Below are 24,232 nucleotides of genomic sequence, written 5' to 3' on the forward strand. Positions count from 1 at the left end.
GACAAATGGATGACTACCTAGAGCTAGCCCAAATTCAAAATAATGTCTTTATCTCATACACTAAAATTCTATTTAACACAGCAGTCACTGTGTCGTCCACGCTCTGCTGCTAGGCCACTTCTTTGCCAGAAAGCAAAGGAACAAGACTTCATCCTTTTACACAGAAGTGACCTCCCTAGAAGGAAGGCCCAGTTTGTGCTATTAGCCAAGACCAGCTGAATTCCCCCAAAGAAGCAGAGGCCTCCACAGACAAGGATTGCGTGGGAAATGGAGCAGCGCAGATCATACGCACATTTTGGCTTGATTTAGTGCCTTGCACTTCCCAGATGGGGAAAAGCTACAGCTTCCCCAAGTCTCTGCAGAGCTGATACCGTCAGATTCAGCTTGCTCAAAAGGAACCTGAACTTCATGAAGTGGTGTTGGCACATGTTTCTTCCTGACACAGTGATGTGCCTTATGTGCAGCACCCTTTCTTCCTGCTGGCATCTCCCAGCTGCAAAGCGTTCTCCCTCTGCCTGTCTTCTTGTGCTGTCAGCAACCTGGAACGAATAGCACAGATAAAGAACACAGCCTGGTTACTGAGATCTTCCTGCCAAGGCATTTGGCTCTGCCCTTTGCTTCCCATCAGCCAGGGACATTTAGGATTGTAAAAAGTGACGGGCCCAAATAGTGGGCTTCTCTGGAAGTTGGGCTAGGTAAACCACACATAGAAAATGAGTATGAATTTCCAGGGAACAAGTAAAGAAACTGCACACAGGCACACGAGAGGACAACATGGCTTAGTAGTCAGAGCACCAGACCAAGGCATAAATGGTCGATGCCTTCTTATTCCTAAGCTCCCACATTGATGGCAGAATCCCAAGCTGTTTGCTTCACCTGTCTGGGTCATCTTTGGCAGCAGCACGGTAATAAAGCACGCTGAAGGCACATGCTATGGGAGACACGATTTACCTAGCTGGTAAGAAAATCATCCCAGTTAATGAATAGCTAAGTCCTGCTGTGAATTTAACAGAGAGGATGCAGGAGGAGATGAAGGGACAAAAGAAAACAAAAGGATATTTTTCTTGCAAGATTTCAAAGACTTTTCCAAAACTATTTTTAGTTTTTTAAACACTAAAAATCTTAGAGCAAACATCTTTCAGCCTTACAAAGTGTCTTATCTCCCTTTAAAATTATTGCCACCAAAATATCACATTCTGCATAATGCTTAATAAGATAAGGAAGAAAAAACCCTTAGAGATGCATGCAGACTTCAAACTGAAAATGCCAACTTAAAATCTGGGATAGCACATAAGGTTTTTGTGATAAAATGTTCACATTAAACTCCCAGTCTTTCAACTGCCAGACAAAGCTTTGCATGTGATAACATCCAGTCTACACTTAGTGCTCTCCAGGCAGAGAAGACAAGGACCTGGAGTCAGGGGGAAGAGCTCCATGACTTTTTTGCAACATGGCAGAAAGTGAGTCTCTGACAACTCCCTCTTCTTGCCTGTTCCCCAGGAGAGCCCACACCAATCACCTACGGGTGGGGAAATATCTCAGGGTGACCGTTCCTGCTCACTGACCTGGCCATGTGCAGCATGGGCTCCATGATGTTATAGCCAGTCATCGCACTGCACTGGTAGAAGACAGCCTTGTATTCCTGCCAGAGAGCACAGCAAGCACCCATGTTGGCTGCCAGCTCTCCCCCACCATTCTCCCACACCCCTGGGAGCTGGCCCACCCTCGCCGCCGGCAACTCTGCCAAGAGCAGTTGGGTCCAGGAGGGTGGCTGTTATGCCCCTGCCAGGGCACACACCCTGCTCACCAACCCAGGAAAAGGAGATGCTTTTTCAGCATCAGTCAGAGTGCCCAAAATGGAACACTGTGGGAGTTTCTTGGGAAGAGAAAACATCCGCCCAGGGTACTTGGATTCCCTTACCTTTGTGCTGCGGAATCCAGAAGATAGGTACCACCTCTGAAACCCTGCCTCCTCCCCACCCAAGGGCCAAGGTGCCAGAGGACGTGCAGACATGGGGAGCGAGGGAAGAGGCAGGACAATTTTGCAGAGCATGCATTAGGGAAGTCCTCAAATGGGAAAACAGCCATGCATGCTCCCCTCAGAAAGACTGAGCACCACTGTGAAGAAGCATCAAGCCTCAAGAGGAACACATGAGCATGCCTCGTGGGCCATTGTCTGCCATGTTCTGGCCACCATCTCATCCTCCCTGGTACCAAATGGACCTCAGTACACGTTTGCATCAAAGAAACAGGGGGCAGGGGAGAGAAGGAAGGTACCATACTGGGGAATGGCTCCAAGGAAGGCTTCCTGCCAGCCAGGCTGCCCTGCTCACAGCTGGAGGGAGGCTGCAGAGCAGGTTGAGCCGCAGAGCACAGAGTCACACCTTTGCCAGTCTTTCCCCCTCGACCTTGGGCACGCTCTGGGTCTCTCTCTGCACAGCATCCATTTTATTTCCGAGCAGAAAGACCACAGCTCCATCCTCGATACCTTCCTGCAAAAGAAATGGAAAAGAGCACCCTAGAGACTCAGCTGAGGCAGGGAAATATCTTGGAGCAGATCCTGTTCCAGCTCATGCAAACAAGACCTTTGGTGGCAGCAGGATCAGGCCCTTTGACTCATTAAAGGGCCATTCCTCCAATAGCCCCAGAGATTTGTGGAAGGAAGCTTAAACTATGGGAATGTATTTCAAATATTTGGTATCTACAACTGGGATGCTGAGACAGGGGAGACAGGACGTAAGTTCCTCTCTGGGAAATTAACAAGCCTAAAGAAAAGAAGTTTGCCCCATAGGCTGTTGGGAATTTAAGTTCAGGCAGAGCTTCTTATTAAGTTCAGTAATTTCTGTGTGTACGTGCGGTGCTACTTGTCAGATGTGCTGTCCTAAACTCAGCCATCCTTTGCTGAAAATCCACTGGCCAAGCAAGCTAAGCAGCTTTCAACTCTTGCATGGGATCTTTGTAGGAACTGTTATTCCTAGGCAATTCCTGGAGCCCATTCCCTCTAGTTCCACTGGCTCACTAGAACATCACCAGAGTAAGGACTGCATAACAGGGCTCGAAGTTATTTCCAAACTTGACTTCCCTGGATGACTTACAGCACCTGAACAGCCTCAAAGCAAGATAAATACTAAGATGGGGAAAGGAAAAGAAGAGAGATTCTTAAAAGTTGCAGATTTTAGGTGCTTTGTTTTTCTGTGTGTTCAGTTTAACCTTCCTGAAAGGAGGTTAGTTTTGAAAATCTTAACCTTTGATCTTTTAGATTCCAAAGAAACAGCTACATGGCAGGGTTTTTTCCCCTCTCAACAGGCCTGTGAAAGCTGGTAATATTAGAAACCTACAACCTCTGCTTATTCATTTCACTTGGTTTTTGAGACTCGGCACAATCAAAACAAACCCACCCTTGACAATTTCCCTTCAGCTCTGAGTCATCTATAGGCAACTTATTTAGATTACACAGACAGGTATTTTTGTCTCCCCCCACAGATGAATGTTTTTATTGGGAGTCTGGAAATAAAAAGCAGGAGGGCAGACTACTGTATTTATACACAGTCATCAAATTAAAGAGGAAGAAAATAAACTGTTAAAGTTGAAGCAAATGAGGAAAAACAAATAAGCTGTTACTAATATTTCAGTCTCATCCAGAAATCTCAAAGTAGAGTTAGGATGCGATTGTGTGAAGTGCTGTGCATAAGTGCTGTAGATCTGAACTTAAGTGCACCAGGGCCATCTCCCTTTCCTGTGCATAGGCTGGACACCAGGAGATCTCCTTGCCTGAGCACAGGTGTGATGTGACTCTATTTAGGAGCTGTTGCCAATGCACATAGGCTGCTTACAAGCACACAGTACTGTTTTGGCAGGTCTCACCACTTTCTGCCATAGAAACAGCCCTCCCTCATTTAATGGGCTACCACTGGCTTTGGTATCTTCAACAAGAAGCCCCTGGTCTCAAACTGACTACCACAGGCAGCACCCATAGCATCTGCTTTGATAATTCATCTTCCCAAGATCAATAGGACCTTATGAGCATCGGAGAACATCGCTCCCAGACGGACTGCTGGAGCTGGTCTGGAGCAAGGCAGTGGCAGCACCACCAGGTTTAGAGAGCCAAGGTCCTGCTCTCACCTGGACGCTGCTCATCCAGTTCCGCACCGCCGTGAAGGAGCACTCGGCCGTGATGTCGTACATCACCAGAATCCCATCCGCCTTCCGGAAATACTGCTTGGTAATGCTCCGAAACCTGAGCCCAAATGAAACCAAAGGCACTCTCAGAACCACGGCTGTGTAATGACAAGAAACAGAGTGGGATTATCTGTCTTTTAGTGCAGGCTCTCTGCAAGGCCTGGCAGCCCCTGTGCGCAAGATGTGTCGGCTAGGGCTGGTGTGTACAGACTAGTGACAGACAGCTCGGACCCTCGCACCGTCAAGGCAGGCCAGGCAGCCATGGGTAAGCAGGAGTCTTTCCAAATGCACGGTGCTGAGAAAGCAGGAAGGAAGACCTTTGCAGGTCAGGAGGAAAGAAACAGAAGAATCTGTTTAGGTGGGATAGGAAAAGGTAATTGCCTATAAAAAGGGAAATGGATGGAAAAAACACAGCCTTTCTCTAGAGTCTGGAAGAATCTGCAGACTAAGCTGTACCACTGTGTAAGCTAGGCATGCATAACGTCTGCCCCAGTGCTGCCAAAACAGCAATTAAGATCTCCGCATCAGTACAGTCTGCTTTCAGTTTAGAATCTATAAAGCAATGCCATCATACATAAATCAGCAGTTAGGCACAATTTCCAGAAGTTCCCATCAGACATCTACTTTGTCCTGTTGGTACCATTTAGAACCACAGACTTGTATTTTGGGAATAAATTCTAACAAAAAACAAACCAACCAACCAACCAACCTTAAAATCTGTAAGCTGTTTGTGACAGGGCCATGATAGCTGACCGAGGTAGACAGCGTCATTACTATGTTGGCACAGCTCAGGATTATAATATTCCCATGACCTCAGCTGCCCCCGTAACATATTTAGCACAAAATATCCAGTACTTATTTTTACCAAGCTCTTGTGGTTAACAGCCCCCTTGAAATAGCTTTTCCTCCTTAGCTTCAAAGTGCATCCTAAATAAAGTCTAATTTACACAAAGGTAGTGATGGGCCTTCATCTCTAGTAGCAGATGATGGTCAAGTGTGTCCCCTACTACTCTGATCCTCACCAATAGTGCTGCTACCATCTAGTGATGGCCCATGCTTTTGAAACAAAAGGCCTTCAAAATGGGGAACCTGTATTCACTGCTGCAAAAAGCTACACTGCCCTTCTGCCAAGGATTATCACTTCCATGAGTCTATCAGCAGAGAAGGGACAGTGGAAGGGGCCAGTAAACTCATTGACAGAGTCCAGCAGGGTAGTTCAAATCATCTTCCCTTCGGATCAAACAAATTCAGCTGGCTTTGTCTGAATCAGATCTGGAAAGGTTCACACACTCCTTTCCACCCTCTAAACAGCAAGCAGTGGTGAGCAGCTGGGGACAGCAGTAGCACAACTGAATCTGAGAACAGGATGTCTATCCAGAGCCTTTTGTTTCTATCCTAATCTGCAGCCCTGTCCTGCAGCTTTTTTTTCCAGAAGCAGGCTGATGCAGGGGAGCTTTGACAGCTAGAGGAGCTTCAGACCCCAGACCGTACAGTGATTTATGGATAGACTACCTGAAGCCACAAGCATGCAAGTCAGACAAATGGAAAATGACTTTTCCATCAGTCCTCAGAGTGATTTCCCTAGGCCCTGCTTCACGCCACAGCTTCTAGAAATCTCCAAAACAGACCTTTGCTGCAGGTTCAGCACTGGAAAAGCTGCTGCGACCTCTTTGGTCCTTCTGAAGTTCCCCAGAGACAGAAACCAGGTGCACGCACTCTTCCTCTTTCCTACACTGAGCCTGGCAGTAAGGCATCCTCATGGAAATTGCTTACCTTTCTTGTCCAGCTGTATCCCACAGCTGTAAGGCAACCTGGGTGTTATCCACCATCAGACTCTTCACCTGGTAATCGATACCTGTTGGAAAGTAACAATGATCATAACAGAGGATGAGGAGAGAGCAGCTTGCCATTGCAAGGCCAGTGGCCAAGATCGACACTATTTAGTTCAGGGAAATTGAGAGACTGACTTGAAATTGGGAGAGGGACCATCCTTACCTTTAGTTGGGCTAAAATACAGGCAAAAAGCATGTGTCCAGGCTGACTCTCCCACCCTTCCTAGCCAGACAAGTCAGGAACCCTGTTACTTACCAATGGTTGCATTGAGCTCAGCCAAGAACCTGTCATAGCAGAAGCGGTGGATGAAGGAACTCTTCCCAACACCAGAGTTTCCAACAAATACCACTTTAAAGATGCGGTCTGGGGAACAGCTGGCTGGTCCCAGTGCCTGGAGCTACAATGGAAGAAAGGGATGCAGTTTGAAAAGCCCAGCTGCAGGTTGTGCTTTGATTTAGGTATCGGATCCCTACAGTATAAACCTATGGAGCTGGAGTTAGATGGGAAGAGAGTCAGAAACTCTCACGTCACTGGTAGCAGGAGTTTGAGGAAGAACCTCAAGTAGTTAGACTCACCCTGGTTTCGATACCAACAGGCTGTCCTCTAGGAGGCAATGGAGCATCATCTAATCCATCTGCATTTTTTCTACAATCAGCATCACTCTTCAAAGTCATCTTCAGCCACTCAGCATCTGCTGCTAATGACCATCTCTCCTTGTTTCTGCTGTTCTCTCCAAAGTTTGTGCTGCCTCCTTCTCCTGTCTTCAGCCATGTCCCATTGCCTGGGAAGTATTTACAGTTCTTTCTGTTGGGTTCTTCCACTGCCATATCCACTGGCAATGTGAAGGGCAGGTCCGCAGAGGCCAGTTGTCTGTATTAAAGCCCACAGGCACCACAGATAGGGTAGGAGGGTAGGGGAGGAGGGGAAGAGGAGGAGGTTGCAAATTCCCAAAACAAGCAATGTGAACCAATTAGTGCATATGCAATGCTTGCAGGAACTCTACTTCATACATACACTCCCCATACTCCCTGTGACTAAGGCATCAGCGGCACCCCTAGGGAAAGAGAGACAGCTCACCTGAGCTATGCTGTACTTATATGTGTCAAAATATATTTTATTAATTTTAATAAAAATTCCCACCTTCCAGATTTTTCAAGGATTCTTTGCCTCCCACTTCCCCCAGTACTGAAAAATGAGGCAAAGCATTCAAAGGTGGCAACCAAAAAAAAAAATTTAAAAAATGAAACGTTTTTTAAAAAAGCACATAATCAAATAAAACACAAACAGAAGGAACAAAGGTTTTGAGGACAGTGAAAAGGGTTCTGACTGCAGGCAGCGGGGCGAGAGCTGGCTGAGCACTCTTGGGAGGCTGCATTTGGTGCGCACGCATGTGAATGCCCTCTGCTGAGGACACCCAGCCGCGCTCCAGGAAAGAGCCCATCACTTCCAAATGCTGCTGCAGCAGAGCCTTACTGAGCTCAGGCAGCAGCAACCTGCCACAGCTGTGCAAATTGTTTGGATGAGGCTCTGAGCAACCTGATCTGGTTGAAGATGTCCCTGCTCCTTGCAGGGGAGTTGGACTGGATGACCTTTAAAGGTCCCTTCCAACCCAAACTCTTCTATGATTCTAAATCGCAGTGAGCTTGCTCCCATCAGGGTCACTTTGCCTGGTGTTGGCTCTGCTCTGGCCTGCATCCACGCCTGGCCTGAGGTAAGGGAGCCAGGACCCAAAAGATGTTTGTTTTTATAAAGCTCCCAACCAGCCACGCCGCCACACTTTCAATGGCAAGAAATCCCCAGGACCCCTGCCCAAGCTGTGGTGGTGGGGAATAGGTGCTGTACTGGCTGTGCCCGCGCAAGAGCAGGCTAATGCTCTTTGTTCCCTGGGGGCAGTGCTGACATGGTAAGTGGAGGAACAGCTAGAATAACCAATTTAAACTACTGGAACCATCTCTGAGAAGCAAGGTGGCATCTTAGCTCTGCCTTGGCTTTCCATGGTTAAAGAACTAGACAAAGGGAATGAGAAGGCTTAGAACTCAAAGGCCTTTATCCACCAGAGATATCTCCATTGCCTTAGTCAGGTTGCATTTGAAAGCAAATTAAAGACACTAGAGGCACAGTCGATCTCTTCAGAGGCAACACATCCATCCCACCTCTCTCTACAACATTGTTCTGTTGCTATTAGTGCAGGAATCAAGGCAACAGCTCTCCTCTGTCACTCCTGTGGCTCATCAGGGCTGCAGAACTCACCTGCTGCCGGGCCTACACTTCTTCCGTAAAAGGGAGCTCACACTCCTGGTTGTCCTCCCTGTATCTGCCCCAAATGCCAGCTGGAACCTCTCCCCATGGAAAACAGACATATCCTCCCAGGCTCAGGGGAACAGGCCCCCATCTCCCAGGGCTGGCAGGAGAGGCAGCAAGGAGGGGCTGTGACTCAAAAGCCTCTTCAGCAGCACAAGAAAGGGGAGAAGGGACAAACAAAAAGCTTTCTGAACCGTGACTCCAGATCTAATAGATTTTATTCGTGTTTCTCAAGCAACATGGTGTGACACAGTACTAGGGCAGAGACAGGACCAACAAATACTTCTCCCCTTCTCACATCACCCTCACTGCCAGACATCTCCACCTGTTAAGCCTTTCCAGTGGGTTTATGCCAGCAGCAGCTAGCAGGATCTTTGCAAGAAATAGCTGGGGAGGAGGACGGGAGAACTTGGGTGTCTGATCCCATGGATAGCATCACACAGCCCCGGAAGAGGTCTGCCTCAGACCTATCTAAGCAACTTCCCAGGCTGGGCTTAAGAATCAGCCCTGCTCCACAGTTCACCTGATTTTCCATTCGTCCATGAGCCTGAAGCTCAATTCTTAAATGCCACTATCAGAATTGCAAGCATTCAGGGTGAGTTGAAGCTGGAAGAAACTCTGAGAAACTGGGAAGCAGTGAAACCTTCTGCAGACACCTGGTAGAAAACAGGGAAATGCGTTGTTTTCAAAATCTGTTTGGGGCCAGCAGTTGCAGGGGAAATCCAGCTCCAAGCCAGGTCAGGGCTGGGCTGGTCTTCCTTGCCTCTCAGAAGAACCAGGCTTTTGGCCAATACTGGTGTGCTGGTCACACAACTAGTTTGCAAGGGCTGATGCTTAATGCCAACACAGTTCAGGCAAGCAGGCACATGTGGATGCTGAAGCCACTGTACAATCTGCATGTAGAGTTGGGGGTGAAGGGGAAAAAAAAAAAAAAAAAAAAGAAAAAGAAAAAAAAAAAAGTGCCCTGGCCACACAGATGTGTTTGCTTGCCCTGGCTGAAGGGCAGGCCTGGTGTGCCAGGTGAGCATCTGCATAGGTGTGGAGCAAGATGAGCAGGATGAACCCACCTGGAGCTGAGCCCTGCCCTTGGGGCTCTCAGCTGCCAGAGAGAACACAAGGCTTGTGCAACTCCTGCCCTCTCCCATGCCCCAGGGATACGGGGTCTGGCATGAAGCACCAGTGGACAGGATTTCTGCCCCAGGAGGAACTGGCACACTTGGGAGATGGTCCAGTCATTTTAACGGAGCTGCCTGACTCAGTGACTCCCATCCCATGAACACTCCTGTAGCTTCTGATGGCATTTAGGTTTGCTCCCAAATTGCTGGATGTAGAAGCAGCCTATAGGGGGGCCACCCCCCTGTGGAAATTAGCTAACAGCATCCTCAGCTTCACCCTGAGCCAACACCACCTGATGCCAAGAGGCAGCTAGAGCCACAGTCAAGCTGCCACCACCCCACATGCTCCCAAAACCAGCCAGCACCAAGGTGGAAGAACTAGACAGAGGACACAGCTTGACTGACAGGGTAATCCAGCGGGCACAGACTGACACCACGAACACAACACAGATGCCCATCTAACCGTTTGACCGGCTTGTCGTCCAGCAGGTAACTGCCTAGCACTGACCCTTTCTTCAACTGGGGCTTTTTGCTCTGAGGCACCTGGAAGTTGAAAAGAGAAGGAATGAAGAATGCAATTAGGACCTGGGAACCTCACCAGCCCCAGTTCAATCACGTGCCACCTCCGCAGACCCCTTTGGGGAGGCAAGGCTGGAGCTCTTGCATTGCCCCCTCACCATGAAGTGGCAGTGCCCCACCAGCAGGCTTGCACACAAGTGAGCAGAGGGTTTGCTTTTCTCAGCTCAGCTCGTTTAAGTCATGCAAGAAGACATGACTGTTGCTGCTTTCCCCTTTGCCACAAAATCCACTAAAAATGGTGGTGCCCCAAACTGAACTCTTTCTCTAGCCAGACAGAACTTTTATTTCTGTGGTTTGTTCTTCACTTGGTCTCACAGATGAAGCTCTCTTTCCCCACCTGCCTTTTTATTATGCTGATGTTTTGTGGGACAGACCAGTTGCCCCATCCTCAGAAGGCACCAGTCCCCCTCCTGCACTGGTACTCATCCAGAGCTGCACATGCACCATAGGAAAGGAAGGAGACCACTCTGCAAAGGGCAATGCATGTGTTCTGCCTTACACAAGCGTCCCTCTCCATGCTTTCCTCCTACTTACCTCAGACTACAAGCTTCCTACAAGCAAGTGTTTACCAGCTCCCCAGAGGACAACTCTTATCGCAACCCTCTTCCCCCCATGCAGCAGCTTTGCCATCCCCAGCAGAGTCAAAGGTGAGCAACTTGCCCAAGACCACACAGGAAAGCTTGTGGCAGAGAGAGGACTGACCTGCCAGCTCCTCCAAATGCCATGCTGAAGCCTAGCCCCCACCTTCACCCCAAAATGGACTGCCTAACTGCTCCGGCTACACACAGAACACAAAGTGAGAGACAGCGTGGCAAGCTGCCCGCCGCCTCTGTGCTGGGGGAAAGGGAGATGCACTTGCTCTGTAAATCTGGAGACTTCTGACACATCCTCACAAGTTATTTCTAGGGGTTAAGGTGGGGAAAGAAGAGTTTGCAGCCTGCCAGATCTGCCTCTGGCAGCAGTTTTGAACTGACCAAACACCTGCAGGCAGCTCTGGACAGGCCTTCCTTTGTGCTGCCCACAGCCCAGGGGAAGACTACAAAGATTATTTCTTCAATAACCCCTGGCTTCTTTTAAAATGCAAAAAATTAAGAAGCTGTTCTGTTGGCCAGAACTCCTAGGACACCTTTAGCACAATGCAGTCTGACAAAAGGAGACACTCAGGACTCCACAGAGGATGTCACCCAACTAGGAATTTTGAAGGGAAAAAAAAAAAACCCACAAACATCTTTTACATATAAAAATATAAAACTAGTGTTCAAGAGAAGCTCCAGCCACAGAAACAGTCCAGCACTGAGAGGCTCACATCTGTGAAGCACGTATCTTCCAAGGCAAAGGACCCCCAAGTGCACAGAGACCCTTTGGTCAACACCGGCATGAGGCTGTGGTTCAACCAACCAGTGGTTCTCCAGTGGAGATGGAGGAGGAAGTTTTCGGGGTCTGAGCAGGTTCACTCAAGGGCAGTCTTTACACACAGAAACAAGGAAATCACGTTACAGCCCACTGGAGCTGAGTTGCAACCTTCAAGTCACCTGCGGAGCAAAGAGACTCCAACGCAAGCTGCTATGGCACCACCCTATCTAGAGAGGAAACAGCCTGCAGAGTACGTACCTGGGCAAGAAAGGAGAAACAACGGCGTGTGTTTTGACATTGGTTCTGCCACACTTTATTGGCCTGCCAGGTTTACGTAACATTTGGCTTTTCACCAGGATGGTAAGGGGACAGACGCGACATCACAGCTGTACAACAGACGATGGCAAGGATTCCACAACAACAGTACATGTACAAGCATTCTGGATGGGAAAGATTCTGGTTTATCACTGGGATAGGAAAAATTCTGGTTTATCAGTGAAATACAAATACGTGTCCAATGTAGTCAAAGTCCCAAAACCGTCTTCATGATGACCAGACATTAAATTTGCCCTGTCAACAAACAGCATGCAAGCGTAACTCCATATCCAGATGGGTCATGGGTGTGAACCTGAACCTGCAAGCCCTGGGTCTTAAAAGCACCCAGGCAGAAATAGCCACACGTTGCTATCTGTGACCTAGCCACTGGGGCATAATAGTGTCCCACAGTGCTGTGGGGCCAGGGTCTGCCCACCCTGGCAAGGCCAGAAACTCTTACGAAGAGCAAGGTACTAAGCTGGGCACTGAGAAGTGCAAAGGAGCAGGGGCTGGGTTGCCATCACCCGCGTACAGCCCAACTCCTCATTCCAACCACTTCAGAATCTTTGCTATGAAAGAACCACTGTTCATCACACCTTCATTTCACAGAAATAACACAACTCTTCCCAGCACTAACAGAGGGTATTAAGGCCTTGGGTTTCTTTTTAGCCTATAAAAGCACTGATAGTCTCTGACAGAGTCACACATCTGAAGGCTGAACTCTTCTTTTTGCTGCTGCAGGGAAGTATTGCTATTTTCTCTTGCCCTTACAGTGGGACAGGCTGGACAGCAGATCTTCTGCAGGTGTATGACGATAGCAGCACCTCTGCAATCTCCTGGAGCCCTGCTTTCCTGCAGACTGAAACGAGAGTGGCCAACAAGATGTACTGGCTGACAAAGGAAAAAAAACACCTTACTCCAGTACAGGCTTCATCTGCCCAGCATGACACAGCCTTGCCAGATGAGCAATGGTGGTAGGAGTTCACCCTGCTGCCCCATCCCTACTGCCAGCACAGGGAGAAGGGAGAAAGCGGCTCCTCTGTACTAAGACTCTCTGCTAGGCTCTCTCTTAGGTCCACCTGCAACTGTCACATTTCAGAGCAGCCCTGAGCACGTCCTAGCAGGGGAAAAGCAGAGGAGAACAGAGGAGAAGTGGACAAGCTCTGCACGCACAGAGGTACCTACCTGAAGCCTGGTCTCCATAGGCCACCCACCCCACCCACAGGAACCCAGAAGCTGATGAAGCACCCACACATGGAAAGAGAAGAAAAAAAACATTTTGTCTGCCTGCTTGCACTGGACTCTGCTACAGAGTGACTGTGTTTATTACTTATCCGGGAGGCAGGAGGAAGCTCTGGTGCATACACACATACTTAGCAGCTTTAAAAATGGACAGGGGAAAGAAAAGAAAAGGAAAAAAAAAATCTTATTTCAGAAACACACATGTATGAAGGCACACACCTCACCTCCATCTAAAACAGTTATTGAAGTTTTACGCAGCTGCTGCTCTCCTTGGAGAACTCTAGCCTCTTCCCCACCAGGGCATCTCACTCCCTATCCGGGCACGATCCCTGTGCTTCCTTCCACGTTCCCTTGCACACCAGCCAGAAGTCTCTCTCAGCCTACCACTGCCTGTCCTCACCGCAAGGCAGCTACTTCCAGATCTTCAAGTGGGGCATGGTGGCAGAGAACGCAAAGACACATGGTGGCAGGGATGTGTCCAAGAGGAGCACAGAGCAGCATTCCCAGTCACATAGGGGAACACAAAGACTTTTTCATGAAAAAAATAGTAAGAATTAAAAATGGGTCACATATTCGTACTTATCTTGGAGACTGGGAAGGGTCAGAGATGGAGTTGACTGTTCCAGCTGTCAAAGAGGCCCCCTGCTGTCTCCTTGCTCTCTGACACAAGGCTCACTACTGTACCTCCACCCCAGCAGAGTTTACAGGAATGGGGAGCTGCCCTGAAAACACTCGCTACAAACTCAAAAGATCAAAGAAATTGCAAAACCTGCCTACACCCCTCCACAGCCAGTCAGCCAGCAACACATCTGGGAATCCATCATCTCACCACTCAGCTCCAGGGATGCATCCAGCTTCACTCCCCTCCTCACATGCGCCCAGTGCCTGTCATGACGCACAGACCCCATGTGTGCAGCAGGCAGCACCCACTGCAGCCCTGTGCAGGGCTGCATGACAGTGACAAGCTAACGCGCCTTGGGTTAAACCTGAGCAGTTGGCAACAGCAACCAGCAGAGCTCATCTCCAGCACGGGCAGAGAGGTGCTGCGAAGTCTGTATTAAGCACCACACCAGGCCTTGTGAGCTCAGGTCATTGTCCCCCGTGGAAGTGACAGGCCCCCGAGTGGTGACAGCAACAGCAGCAGATGAAAGGAGGGTGGTTGGGAATTAGGATTTTCTTTCTTAGACTAACCAGCTTCTTGGCTTCAAAAGCGTCTCGCTCATCTCGAAGTTTCTTGTTCATCTCTCTGCTCCAAAGGAAGACACAGGAGACACACAATGAAGAATTAATCAAAAATGGAGTAATGACCAACATTCGAAAGCTAGAACAGAAAGGGAGCTTGGGACACATAAATATGTTATTTATTGCCAGACACCTTGGGATTTCCATGTATCCCAGCTCAGGTATTAGGTTCCACATGGTCCCCTTAGCCAGCAGGAAAAACTTATTTCCTCCAGTGAAGGGATTACTTGGGGAATTAACACAGCCGGTGTTCTGCCCGCGCTGGACAGATTGCACAACTCTTGTCTGGACCTAGAACAACAAGCAGTGCCTGAGCACTGACCTGAGAAGGACCACAGGTCAGCAGGACACCTGAAGAGCAGCACAAAGGAATTCCAGCCACTCCAGCCATTAAGTCAGCTTCATGGAGGGGATGGAAGGAGTGGGCAACTTAAGTAAGAAGTGCACACGCCTGCAGGGCTATGATCTTACTGGCATCACAAGACATGGTGGGATGGCTCCTGTGACTGGAGTGTTGGAATGGAGGGATACAGGCTCTTTAGGAAGGACAGGCAGGGGAGACAAGGAGGTGTCACCCTCTACATCAATGACCAACTGGAGTGCATGGAGCTCTGCCTGGGGATGGAAGAGGAGCTGACAGAGAGCTTATGATTCAGGATTAAAGGGAGGCCAGGGACAGGGACATTACAGTGGGGGTTTGCTACAGACCACCTGACCAGGAAGACCATGCAGATGAGGCAGATAGGAGTAGCCCCACATTCACGAGCCCTGGTCCTTATGAAGGACTTCAACCACCTTGATGTCTGTTGGAAGGACAAAACAGCAGGGCATAAGCAATCCAGGAGGGTTCCTGGAATGCATGGATGTTAACTTCCTTCTCCAAGTGAGAGAGAAGCTGACAGAGAGAGATGCTATGCTGGACCTTTTTCTCAACAACAATGAGGGGTTAGTGGGGAACATGAAGCTCAAGGGCAGCCTTGGCTGCAGTGACCATGAAATGGTAGAGTTCAAGATTCCTAGGGCAGCAAAGAAGGTGTGCAGCAAGCTCACTACCCTGGACTTCAGGACAGTAGAGTTTGACCTCTGCAGGGATCTGCTTGGCAGAGTACCACAGGTTAAAGCCCGGGAGGGAACAGGGGCCCAAGAAAGCTGGTTAATATCACCTCCTTCAAGCTCAAGAGCGATGCATCCCAACAAAGAGGAAGTCAGGCAAAAACACTGGCTGGCCTGCATGGACAAACTCAAACACAAAAAGGAAGCCTACAGCAGGTGGAAGCAAGGACAGGTAGCCTGGGAAGAATACAGAGGGATTGTCTGAGCAGCCAGGGATCAGGTAAGAAAGGCTAAAGCCCTGATAGAATTAAATCTGGCCATGGACATCAAGGGCAACAAGAGAAGATTCTATAGGTATGTCAGTGATAAAAGGAAGACCAGGGAAAATGCAGACCCTCTCCAGACGGGAATGACAGACCTGGTTACCCAGGATATAGAGAAGGCTGAGGTACTCAATGACTTTTCTGCCTCAGTCTTCACCAGCAAGTGCTCTAGCCACATCACCCAAGTTGCAGAAGGCAAAGGCAGAGACTGGGAGAATGAACCACTCACTGTAGGAGAATATCAGGTTCGAGACCATCTAAGGAGCCTGAAGGTGCACAAGTCCATGCAACCTGATGAGATGCATCCACAGGTGCTGAGGGCAGATGTGGCAGATGAAGTTCCTAAACCCCTATGGATCATATCTGAGAAGTCATAGCAGTCCGGTGAAATTCCCACTGACTCGAAAAGGGGAAACACAACCCCCATTTTTAAAAAGGGAAAAAAGGAAGACCTGGGGAACTACAGGCCAGGCAGTCTCACCTCTGTGCCTCGCAAGACCATGGAGCAGATCCTCCTGGAAACTATGCTAAAGCACATGGAAGTAACTGGGCAAATCGTGCCTTACAAATTTGGTGGCCTACGACGGGGTTGCAGCACTGGTGGATAAAGGAAGAGCAACTGACATCTACTTGGACTTGCGTAAAGCATTTGACACTGTCCCGTATGACATCCTTGTCTCTAAATTGGAGAAACATGGATTTAACAGATGGACTACACGGTGGATAAGGAATTGGCTGGATGACTGCACTCAAAGAGTTGCAGTCAACGGCTTGATGTCCCAGTGGAGACCTGTGATGAGTGGTGTTCCTCAGTGGCTGGTACTGGGACTGGCGCTGTTCAACACCTTTGTCAGCAACATGGACAGTGGGATAAAGTGCAATCTCAGCAAGTTCACCAATGACACCAAGCTGTGTGGTGCGGTTGACACGCTGGAGGGGAGGGATGCCATCCAGGGGGACCCTAACAGGCTGGAGAGGTGAACTTCATGTGTGAACCTCATGAAGTTCAACCAGGCCAAGTGCAAGGTTCTGCACATGGGTCGGAGCAATCCCAAGCGCAAATACAGGCTGGGCAGCGAATGGATTGAGAGCAGCCCTGAGAAGGACTTGGGGGTACCGGTGGATGAGAAGCTCAACAGGAGCCAGCATGGTGCGCTTGCAGCTGAGAAAGCCAATCATATCCTGGGCTGCATCAAAAGAAGCATGGCCAGCAGGTTGAGAGAGGTGATTCTGCCCCTCTACTCCGCTCTCATGAGACCCCTGCTCTGGAGCTCACAGCATAAAAAGGACATGGACCTGCTGCAGTGAGTCCAGAGGAGGGCAACGAAGATGATCAGAGGGCTGGAGCACCTCTCCTATGAGGACAGGCTGAGAGAGTTGGGGCTGTTCAGCCTGGAGAAGAGGAGGCTCCGGGGAGACCTTATTGCAGCCTTCCAGTACTTAAAGGGGGCCTACAAGAAAGCTGAAGAGGGACTCTGTAAAAAGGCATGTAGTGATAGGACAAGGGGTAATGGCTGTAAACTGAAAGAAGACAGATTTAGATTAGATACAAGGAGGAAATTCTTCACTATGAGGGGAGTTGGAACTGGATGATATTTAAGGTCCTTCCAACCCAAACCATTCTATGATTCTATGACTGCTTGAATACACTCCCATAGCTTTCTGTGGGAGAAATGAGCACAGTGCTGAAATCTCAGCCCCTTCAGCATCTCCCCTCCAGTCTTGTTCTTACCTGAGGAGCTCCAGCTGCCGAAGGAGGCTTTGTTTCTCTTTCTGCATGTTCTTGGAGACTCTAAACACATCCCTGGGTGAAGGGCATTTTGAAAGGGGAAATAAGTTAATGGGAGAGGAAATACAAAGATTCCTTTCTCAGGGACACTCATGGTATTCTCCAAGATAAGGGTCTGCCCTGTGCTAGGAAGATTCAGAGGAAGCAGCACTGCTACAGGAGCTGGGATGGCTGGGTTGTACCCCAGCTCTCCTCCAACATGAGGACAGGCAATCCATTTTCTCCTTTCACACTCCAGTTTCCTCAACTGGTAGAGATGGAAAGGATGCTCATTGCCATCTGGATCTGAAACATCCCAGTGTTTTAGCTAAGCACTTTTAGATTAAGCCCAGAAACAGGAACACAAGTGATTAGAAGAGGATCCATAGGAATTTTAGAGAGGTGGAGGAGAACTGGAAAATAAACGGAGGAGAAGCCTCCTTTAGGCTGAGGAACATCTGTATTTTTTACAGTACTTTTCTAGCCAAATATCAATGAACATATTCATTTCCCACTAAAGGCAGGTGGGAGCTAGCAGTTTGACTCCGCCTGTTTAGGCTCATAAGACCACTGGGATGTTACTTCTCTTCCTCAAGAAGAGACAGCGTATCCTCTGATGAGACCAAGGCTTCTAATTAGAGATCCTAATTCTTTAACTAGTTGCCTACCCTTCCTTCTCTGCTCTGACACCCCCTCCCCTGCCCATTCCCACCTGTTCTTCTGCTCTTGCTCAAGCTGAGCCTCTTTCTGGAGCTTCTGTAATTGCCCCTTCACTGCCTCCAGCTCCCATTTGCTTTTCTCCAGCTCTTCCAACAGGTTTTCATTCAGGTGCCGGAGCCTTTCATTCTGCATGCGGGTCTCCAGCTGCTCTGAGTTCAGAGACTGTAGCTGATGTTCCAGCTGCAATAGGAGAGGAGGAGAAGGAGTTAAACACACAGAGAAAGTGTTTTGTGCTGCTATCATGCCTGTAAAAACTGGCTGAAAAAGCTGATGTAAACAAGGAGGCAGAAGGGAGGTAAACACAACTTGGGTCTACAAGATCACCAGAGGCATTGAGAAGGTGAACTGGAAGCAATTATTTCTCACCGTGCCAGCACTGGGGAGCAAGCAATGCAATTGGTCAGGCATAGCTGAGGAAGTCCTTCAGGCAGTGTGAGGAGCTTACTGCTGTCAGGCCTTGTAGAAATCAGAGTGCAAATGAGGGTCAAGGGAGGACCGGAAAAATTTGGGCAGAAGTAGGAGTCTGTCTGTTGGGACTTACCAAGCACAGTTGTTGAAATCCATCCTCTAGTTTGAGGGCATTCTGAGCCCTCATGGCAGCTGAAAGGGGGATATATTGAAGTGGTAGGGGTATCTCACACTACATCTGGAAAGTCAAGTGATTGCTTGGTCTTTACTACTGTTGGGAGTAGTTTGAGATGTTGTTTAAATGCCACCGGGACACAGCTGTACTCTAGGCACCACAAGACCCCGGCACAACTAACAAGCCTGATCTGGGAAGTCCAAAGCCTGCTATCACATACTCAACCAGTGATGTAATTCCTCACAAATGGCTGGTGTAGTCTGGGAAAGAGCCAAAGATGGATGCAGCGGTCAAACCCACCCATCTCAGATGACAAATAGGGCATCGCAAGAAGGATCATACTGACACTTCAGTATCTAACCAGCCATACCAGCCAACCAGGGCCCTCTGCCAAAGGTGGTGCTACACAGAAATTGTCGTACCCATCAGAGAACCTACAACCCCAAAATAAAATTATACAAGCCATGCTCGCAATCAGAGAGGAGCACCAGGAATCAGTTCTGACCAGTGTAGTAGGTGTCAGGGTCAGCCTCCACATTTGTACCTTCAAGCTTGCTTTTTCTCCTCCCCCAAAGGGAAAGTAAAGCAGCACACTGTAGCACAATATAAAGTGTTTTTTTATTCCTACTCTGCTCTCTGCCAGCACATGCGGACACCAGCCATGAGCAGGAGTGAACAGAGCTGACCTTTCCTAGGTTCCTTGAAACACAAGCATCATACCTCTCCTCGCTGAGGCTACAAGCACAGGTCACACCCAGCTTTGTCTGGCAACTTCCAGCCCTTTGGACATCAAGGAAAATTTAAGCATGACTGCATATGCTGAGCAGTGGAGTTGAGAATAAGAAAGAGCAAGCCCAGCCCACAGCCTTTGGATCTTCCAGTAAGCCGGGGGACAAGCTTTAAGTGAAGCACTTGCCCCTCGCTAAGAAATCTCTGTCACACACAACTCTCCCGTTTACCGTTGTCTGTACTTGGAAGCGATACCATAGAATAGCACGATGACAATACTGCTCTTACACCACAAGAGGGACCTGATTATCCACATAACTGAGGCTTGTACTCAGCTAAGAGCATCAGAAGTGTCCATTTGAGTAAGAATAAGTGTCCATGTAGCCAAGTACTCTGCCTTGACCTGTAGCAAGAAGATATTATCTAGGAAGAGCATGCCTGGACACCTAACTATGGACCATTCCCCTCATACACCCTCAGCATCTATGGTCCCTGGACTAGGGATGTTAGAGGCTACACCCCTGACTATTCCTCCTCTTAATAAACATTTATAGGCCTGGTGTCCATTTGGTTGTCCATTTTTGAACTGCTGATACTGCCTGCCTCCTGTGGCAAAAAAAAAATCCAGAAATCCACTAACCTTGTGTAAGGAAGTACATTCTTCTAAATCAAATTCATATTGGTCTCACTGAGTGCCCTTGCCTCTGCTGTTTCAGGATTTAGGCAGGGGTTCTATGTGAACCTTATCCACCACCTTCCTGAGTCCATAAACCTCACTTATATCTTCCCTCAGTCTCCTCCTCTCCAAAATCAAGTCTAAGCTTTCCTAGTTTCTCTTCCTAAAGGACATGCTCCATTTCCTTAATCATACTAGTTCTCTGTACCTTCATACCCAAGAAGGACACAGTGGAGTTAGAGACCGCAACTGCATGCACTAGTTGAGACACATCAAGGGTGTAGGCAGCAGGAAAATGATGTCCTCTATCTTATTTTCAATATCCTTCCTAATGGAACCCAAGTTTTGCTGGCTTTTCCAGCTTCTGCACAATAAGCTGATGATTTCAGAGAACTGCTGTTTCATCCACATCGCAGCTAGGTATCCAACTTGGATATCCCCAGTTGCCAGCATCTTACGTGTACCTCCCATGACTTGTTTCTGTGGAGGTAATGTCTCAGTTCTTCAGGAAAAAAAAAAAAAAAAAAAAAAAAATTAAAAAGATATCCAGAATGGACATCCCATACAAATGTCCATGCCAGGGCTGTCAGGCTGAAAGTTTCTGCTTTGACTGATTAATTAGTACATCATTAGATGCTGAAATACACATATACAATGTATATGAAATACAAATATACAGTACCTACAGCTCTAAGCGTCATAGAACTGTTCACTTGGGATTATTTTGGAGCAGCCAGAAAACACTAACTAGATAAATTTGCCTTTCATATATTCATACACAGCTTCCTTACACATCAGAAAAGGCTCCAAACTCAAGTTCCAAATATTTACTCCATCTTCCTTGCCAAATAGTTGTTCTACAACTGATAGTAAGATTGTGCCAAGCAAAAACAAAACAGATAGGAAAATGCATAGCCAAAACATTCACAGGAAGACATTACAGTTGAAGACAAACCAATCACTTGACAAACCAATTCAACGTCTTCAGAGACTGGAGAGAACCAGACTAGTTAGTACCAGACTAGCTAGTACCAACCCTCAGCAGATTAAAACCATTCTCAATCAGAAAAGGTCTTCGCAGAAAGACAGTAGAAGGGGACACGCTTCTTTAGAAAGGATTTAGGTCCTGTTACCTTCTTCTGACAGTAGACAATTTTCTCCAGCTCCTGCTCTTTGCTGCGCAGTTCCTTCTGGAGCAGGTTACTCCTGTCATGTCTCAGTGCTTCCTGCAGAGGTAAAGATACACAGCTGTGCATACAACACACAGTATAGTAAGAGTTGTTCCTTGGCCAGATGAGCCACCACCTCTGCTTCAGACCAGAGAAAGTTTGACTTCACCCAAGAGAGATGAGGTACCTGGCAGATCAGCCTCTCCCTTTCTGCTTTGATCTGTTGCTCCATTTCTTCATAAAGGCATCTGACTTCTCGGTCATGGTCTGTCTCCTTCCTACAAAAGGCAGGGTGCACGTAGGTCAAGAGAGAGAAAGAGAATACAAAAAAAAACCAGGAGAGGAGGGTGGAAACCGATTCCCACTAACATTGGGATTGAGCAATTGAGGCACTGAGTGGGATTTTAACCAGATCAAATGCTATGGTGGGCACTGATGCAGAACAAACTCATGGGGATCAGATCAAGATAAAGAGTAATTTTATTACAGCAAGAAAAATCTCCATGTCCTGTAACCCAGTCTCTCTTTGCATTTAAGGCAGCACTCAAGCATCCACTGGTTCCTAACAGCAAATGGCTATGACGTTCTCCTTACCGTTTCAATGCCTGTTCCATAGACTCCTTCTCGTGATTCACCTCCCTTATGTATGATGAAACACGCAACAGAAACTCTTCAAAACCGGATAAGTGCTCTGGACGCTCCTTTCGTAGCCGAGCCCAGAGCTCCCGAATCTCATGTGGACTGAAGCAAGCATACAAAAGAGAAGGAAAGCAAATGAGTTTGTATCATCTTATAGACTGTTATTCCAACTCTAACATGCACTCGGGACAGACAAACAGCCTTTCTCCTGTGATGGGCTCCATTACACCATCATAGTAAAGAGGGAAGTTGGACAGTGATGGAGCATGCATCTGGAGTGATATCTGCTGCAAGGTTAAAATAAAGGAAGTAATCTAAAAGAGAAAAAGAAAAGTCATCTAGGAAGCAAACATGGAATGATTATTTTTCAAGTATTCAGCAATAACACATTTGGTGTCTAAACCAAGACTCCAAGAGATGAACATTCAGCAAATTTGCTGTGAGCTACAGTCAAGTAGCAAACTGTTATAGCCCAGGGATTTTAGCACACATCACACAGGTGGTGTTCTCACACCAGGACTGTTCTGGTGGATGCTACTGTCCTTGCTATTTATTTATTTTGCAGGTTTGGAAGCTGAGGCACAAACAAAAGAAGCAAGTTTGCCGAGGTGTCACATCAGGACGATAACAGAGGAAGCCCTGGAAACCCGAAGTCTTCTTTTTCTGAACATGCAATAACGATTACACTGTTTTGGCATTTAATTCATCACAACTTGTTGTGGTTTAGCCCTAGTCACCATACAGTTTCTTGTTTACCCTCCCGCGGCCCAGCGGGATGGGGGAGAGAATTGGGAAGAAAGGAAAACTCGTGCGTTCAGATGAAGACATTTTACTAGAATAGCAAAGGAAAATTACAATAATAACAGAATATAAAGATACTAACATATACAAAATGAACAATGCAGGATTTCTCACCACCTGATGTCCCAATGACCAATACAGCCTGTCCCGAGCAGCGATCATGGAAATGAAACCAAGCAGCAAGCAAAGGAGTGAGAAGGAGAGAGCAAGGGATACCAGAGATGTCCCCCACCATGGACAACCCCCACTTATATACTGCATATGATATCTATGGCATGGAATATTCTCTTTGGCCAGTTTGGGTCAACTATTGTGTCTCCCAGCTTCCTGCATCTGCGCATTAGCAAGACCTGGAAAGCCAGACTGTCCTTGGTCTCATTAGCAACAACTCATTTAATCAGTGTGCTTATCAACATTCTTCACATAAAAATTTAAAACACACTGGCTACTGAGAGGAAAATTAACTCCATCCCTGCCAAAACCAGGACACAACTTGAACACACTACTTAACTTACTCTTTCTCAGAGTCTTATAAGCCTGCAGACGTCACTTCATGCTTCTTTTTGGGGAAGAGCTTTTTAATATTTTTTTTTTTTAAATCCATGAAGCACTTTGGAGGAACTGCCTTGGAATGTATAGAATAATTATACCTATAGACATTATCCAAATAGATATTTTTCTTTGTCTATGTATTTGTCTCCCTTAATATTCTTTGTGAAAAAAAACAAAGAAAAAAAACAACCAAAAAGCTCTTGATTGCCCCTGACACCATTGCATGATAGCCTTCTTTTTCTGTCCCAAGTTGAAAAAATTACTGGCACTTCATCAAAACTTTGTGTTTTAGATAACAGAACATACTGAGTCCTGTTAATAAACAAAGCCATTTCTTTCTAGCAAAAAAAGTGAAGATAGTTCAGATTCCTGCTCCGACCCCAATTTGCTTCTGTTTTATATTACTTCTTTACAACATCTGGCTTGGCACAAAGGCATGACATGAAGTAGCTACCGAACACATTGCATACAACTGCAAGTAAGTGGTCAAAATAATATACAGGATAATTCCACTTTAAGACCTGATGCATCTCAAAACAGAGTTATAAAGAGCAGAGGCTGTGTTTCCAGAACAGTAATACGACCTTTCATAGTATCATTTCATTATTTGAGGCATAACAGCTTTCCAGAATTTTTCAGGACAGGAAAAATTGTTTAGCATTAAAAGAAACACGCAGGTGCTTTGCATCACAATGCAAATGGGACAAAAAAAAAAAATCTGTTTCATGACAGATGCAGCTCTGAAAGCAGCAAACTCCTTCATTTTCAGCTTCTGTCTCCAATCCTGTCTGTCTTCTGCCCCTACCTGGGCTGCTCCCTGCAAACTGACAACACTGTTGGAGTATAGTGCCTGAGAAAAAGGGCTGCCACAGATGCTGCTGGGCACCCCAGCCCCAGCAGATGTGCATCAGTAAGAACCATTTATGCATAATGCTGCACTTGGGAAGGCCCTAAAAAAAGGCTGGATGACACTGGGGCCATGTGCAAGGGCATTAATATCAAATTTCACGGCTTGGGTGAGCATCCCTTGCCCAGTTTAGCCTTTCACACTCTAAGATCA

General features: G+C 47.5%; 1 protein-coding gene across 1 annotated transcript in view; it reads right to left on the bottom strand.

The window, feature by feature from the left end:
• Positions 1–325: 325 nt before the first annotated feature.
• CRACR2B (calcium release activated channel regulator 2B) overlaps positions 326–24,232 on the bottom strand; it is a 29,171-nt gene continuing 5,264 nt past the window's right edge. The window contains exons 4-17 of the mRNA XM_010124056.2: positions 21,775–21,921; positions 21,368–21,458; positions 21,145–21,237; positions 18,016–18,203; positions 17,268–17,339; positions 14,109–14,163; positions 9,892–9,971; positions 6,588–6,882; positions 6,268–6,409; positions 5,953–6,034; positions 4,123–4,237; positions 2,385–2,492; positions 1,566–1,642; positions 326–539 (exon numbers count right to left, since the gene is read on the bottom strand). Of these exons, the coding sequence (XP_010122358.1) occupies positions 455–539; positions 1,566–1,642; positions 2,385–2,492; positions 4,123–4,237; positions 5,953–6,034; positions 6,268–6,409; positions 6,588–6,882; positions 9,892–9,971; positions 14,109–14,163; positions 17,268–17,339; positions 18,016–18,203; positions 21,145–21,237; positions 21,368–21,458; positions 21,775–21,921 (1,630 nt within the window). The 3' untranslated portion in view covers positions 326–454. The remainder of the gene's footprint in view (positions 540–1,565; positions 1,643–2,384; positions 2,493–4,122; positions 4,238–5,952; positions 6,035–6,267; positions 6,410–6,587; positions 6,883–9,891; positions 9,972–14,108; positions 14,164–17,267; positions 17,340–18,015; positions 18,204–21,144; positions 21,238–21,367; positions 21,459–21,774; positions 21,922–24,232) is intronic.

Source organism: Chlamydotis macqueenii, chromosome 5, assembly GCF_036417535.1.
Source record: "Chlamydotis macqueenii isolate bChlMac1 chromosome 5, bChlMac1.mat, whole genome shotgun sequence".
Classification (NCBI taxonomy): domain Eukaryota; kingdom Metazoa; phylum Chordata; class Aves; order Otidiformes; family Otididae; genus Chlamydotis; species Chlamydotis macqueenii.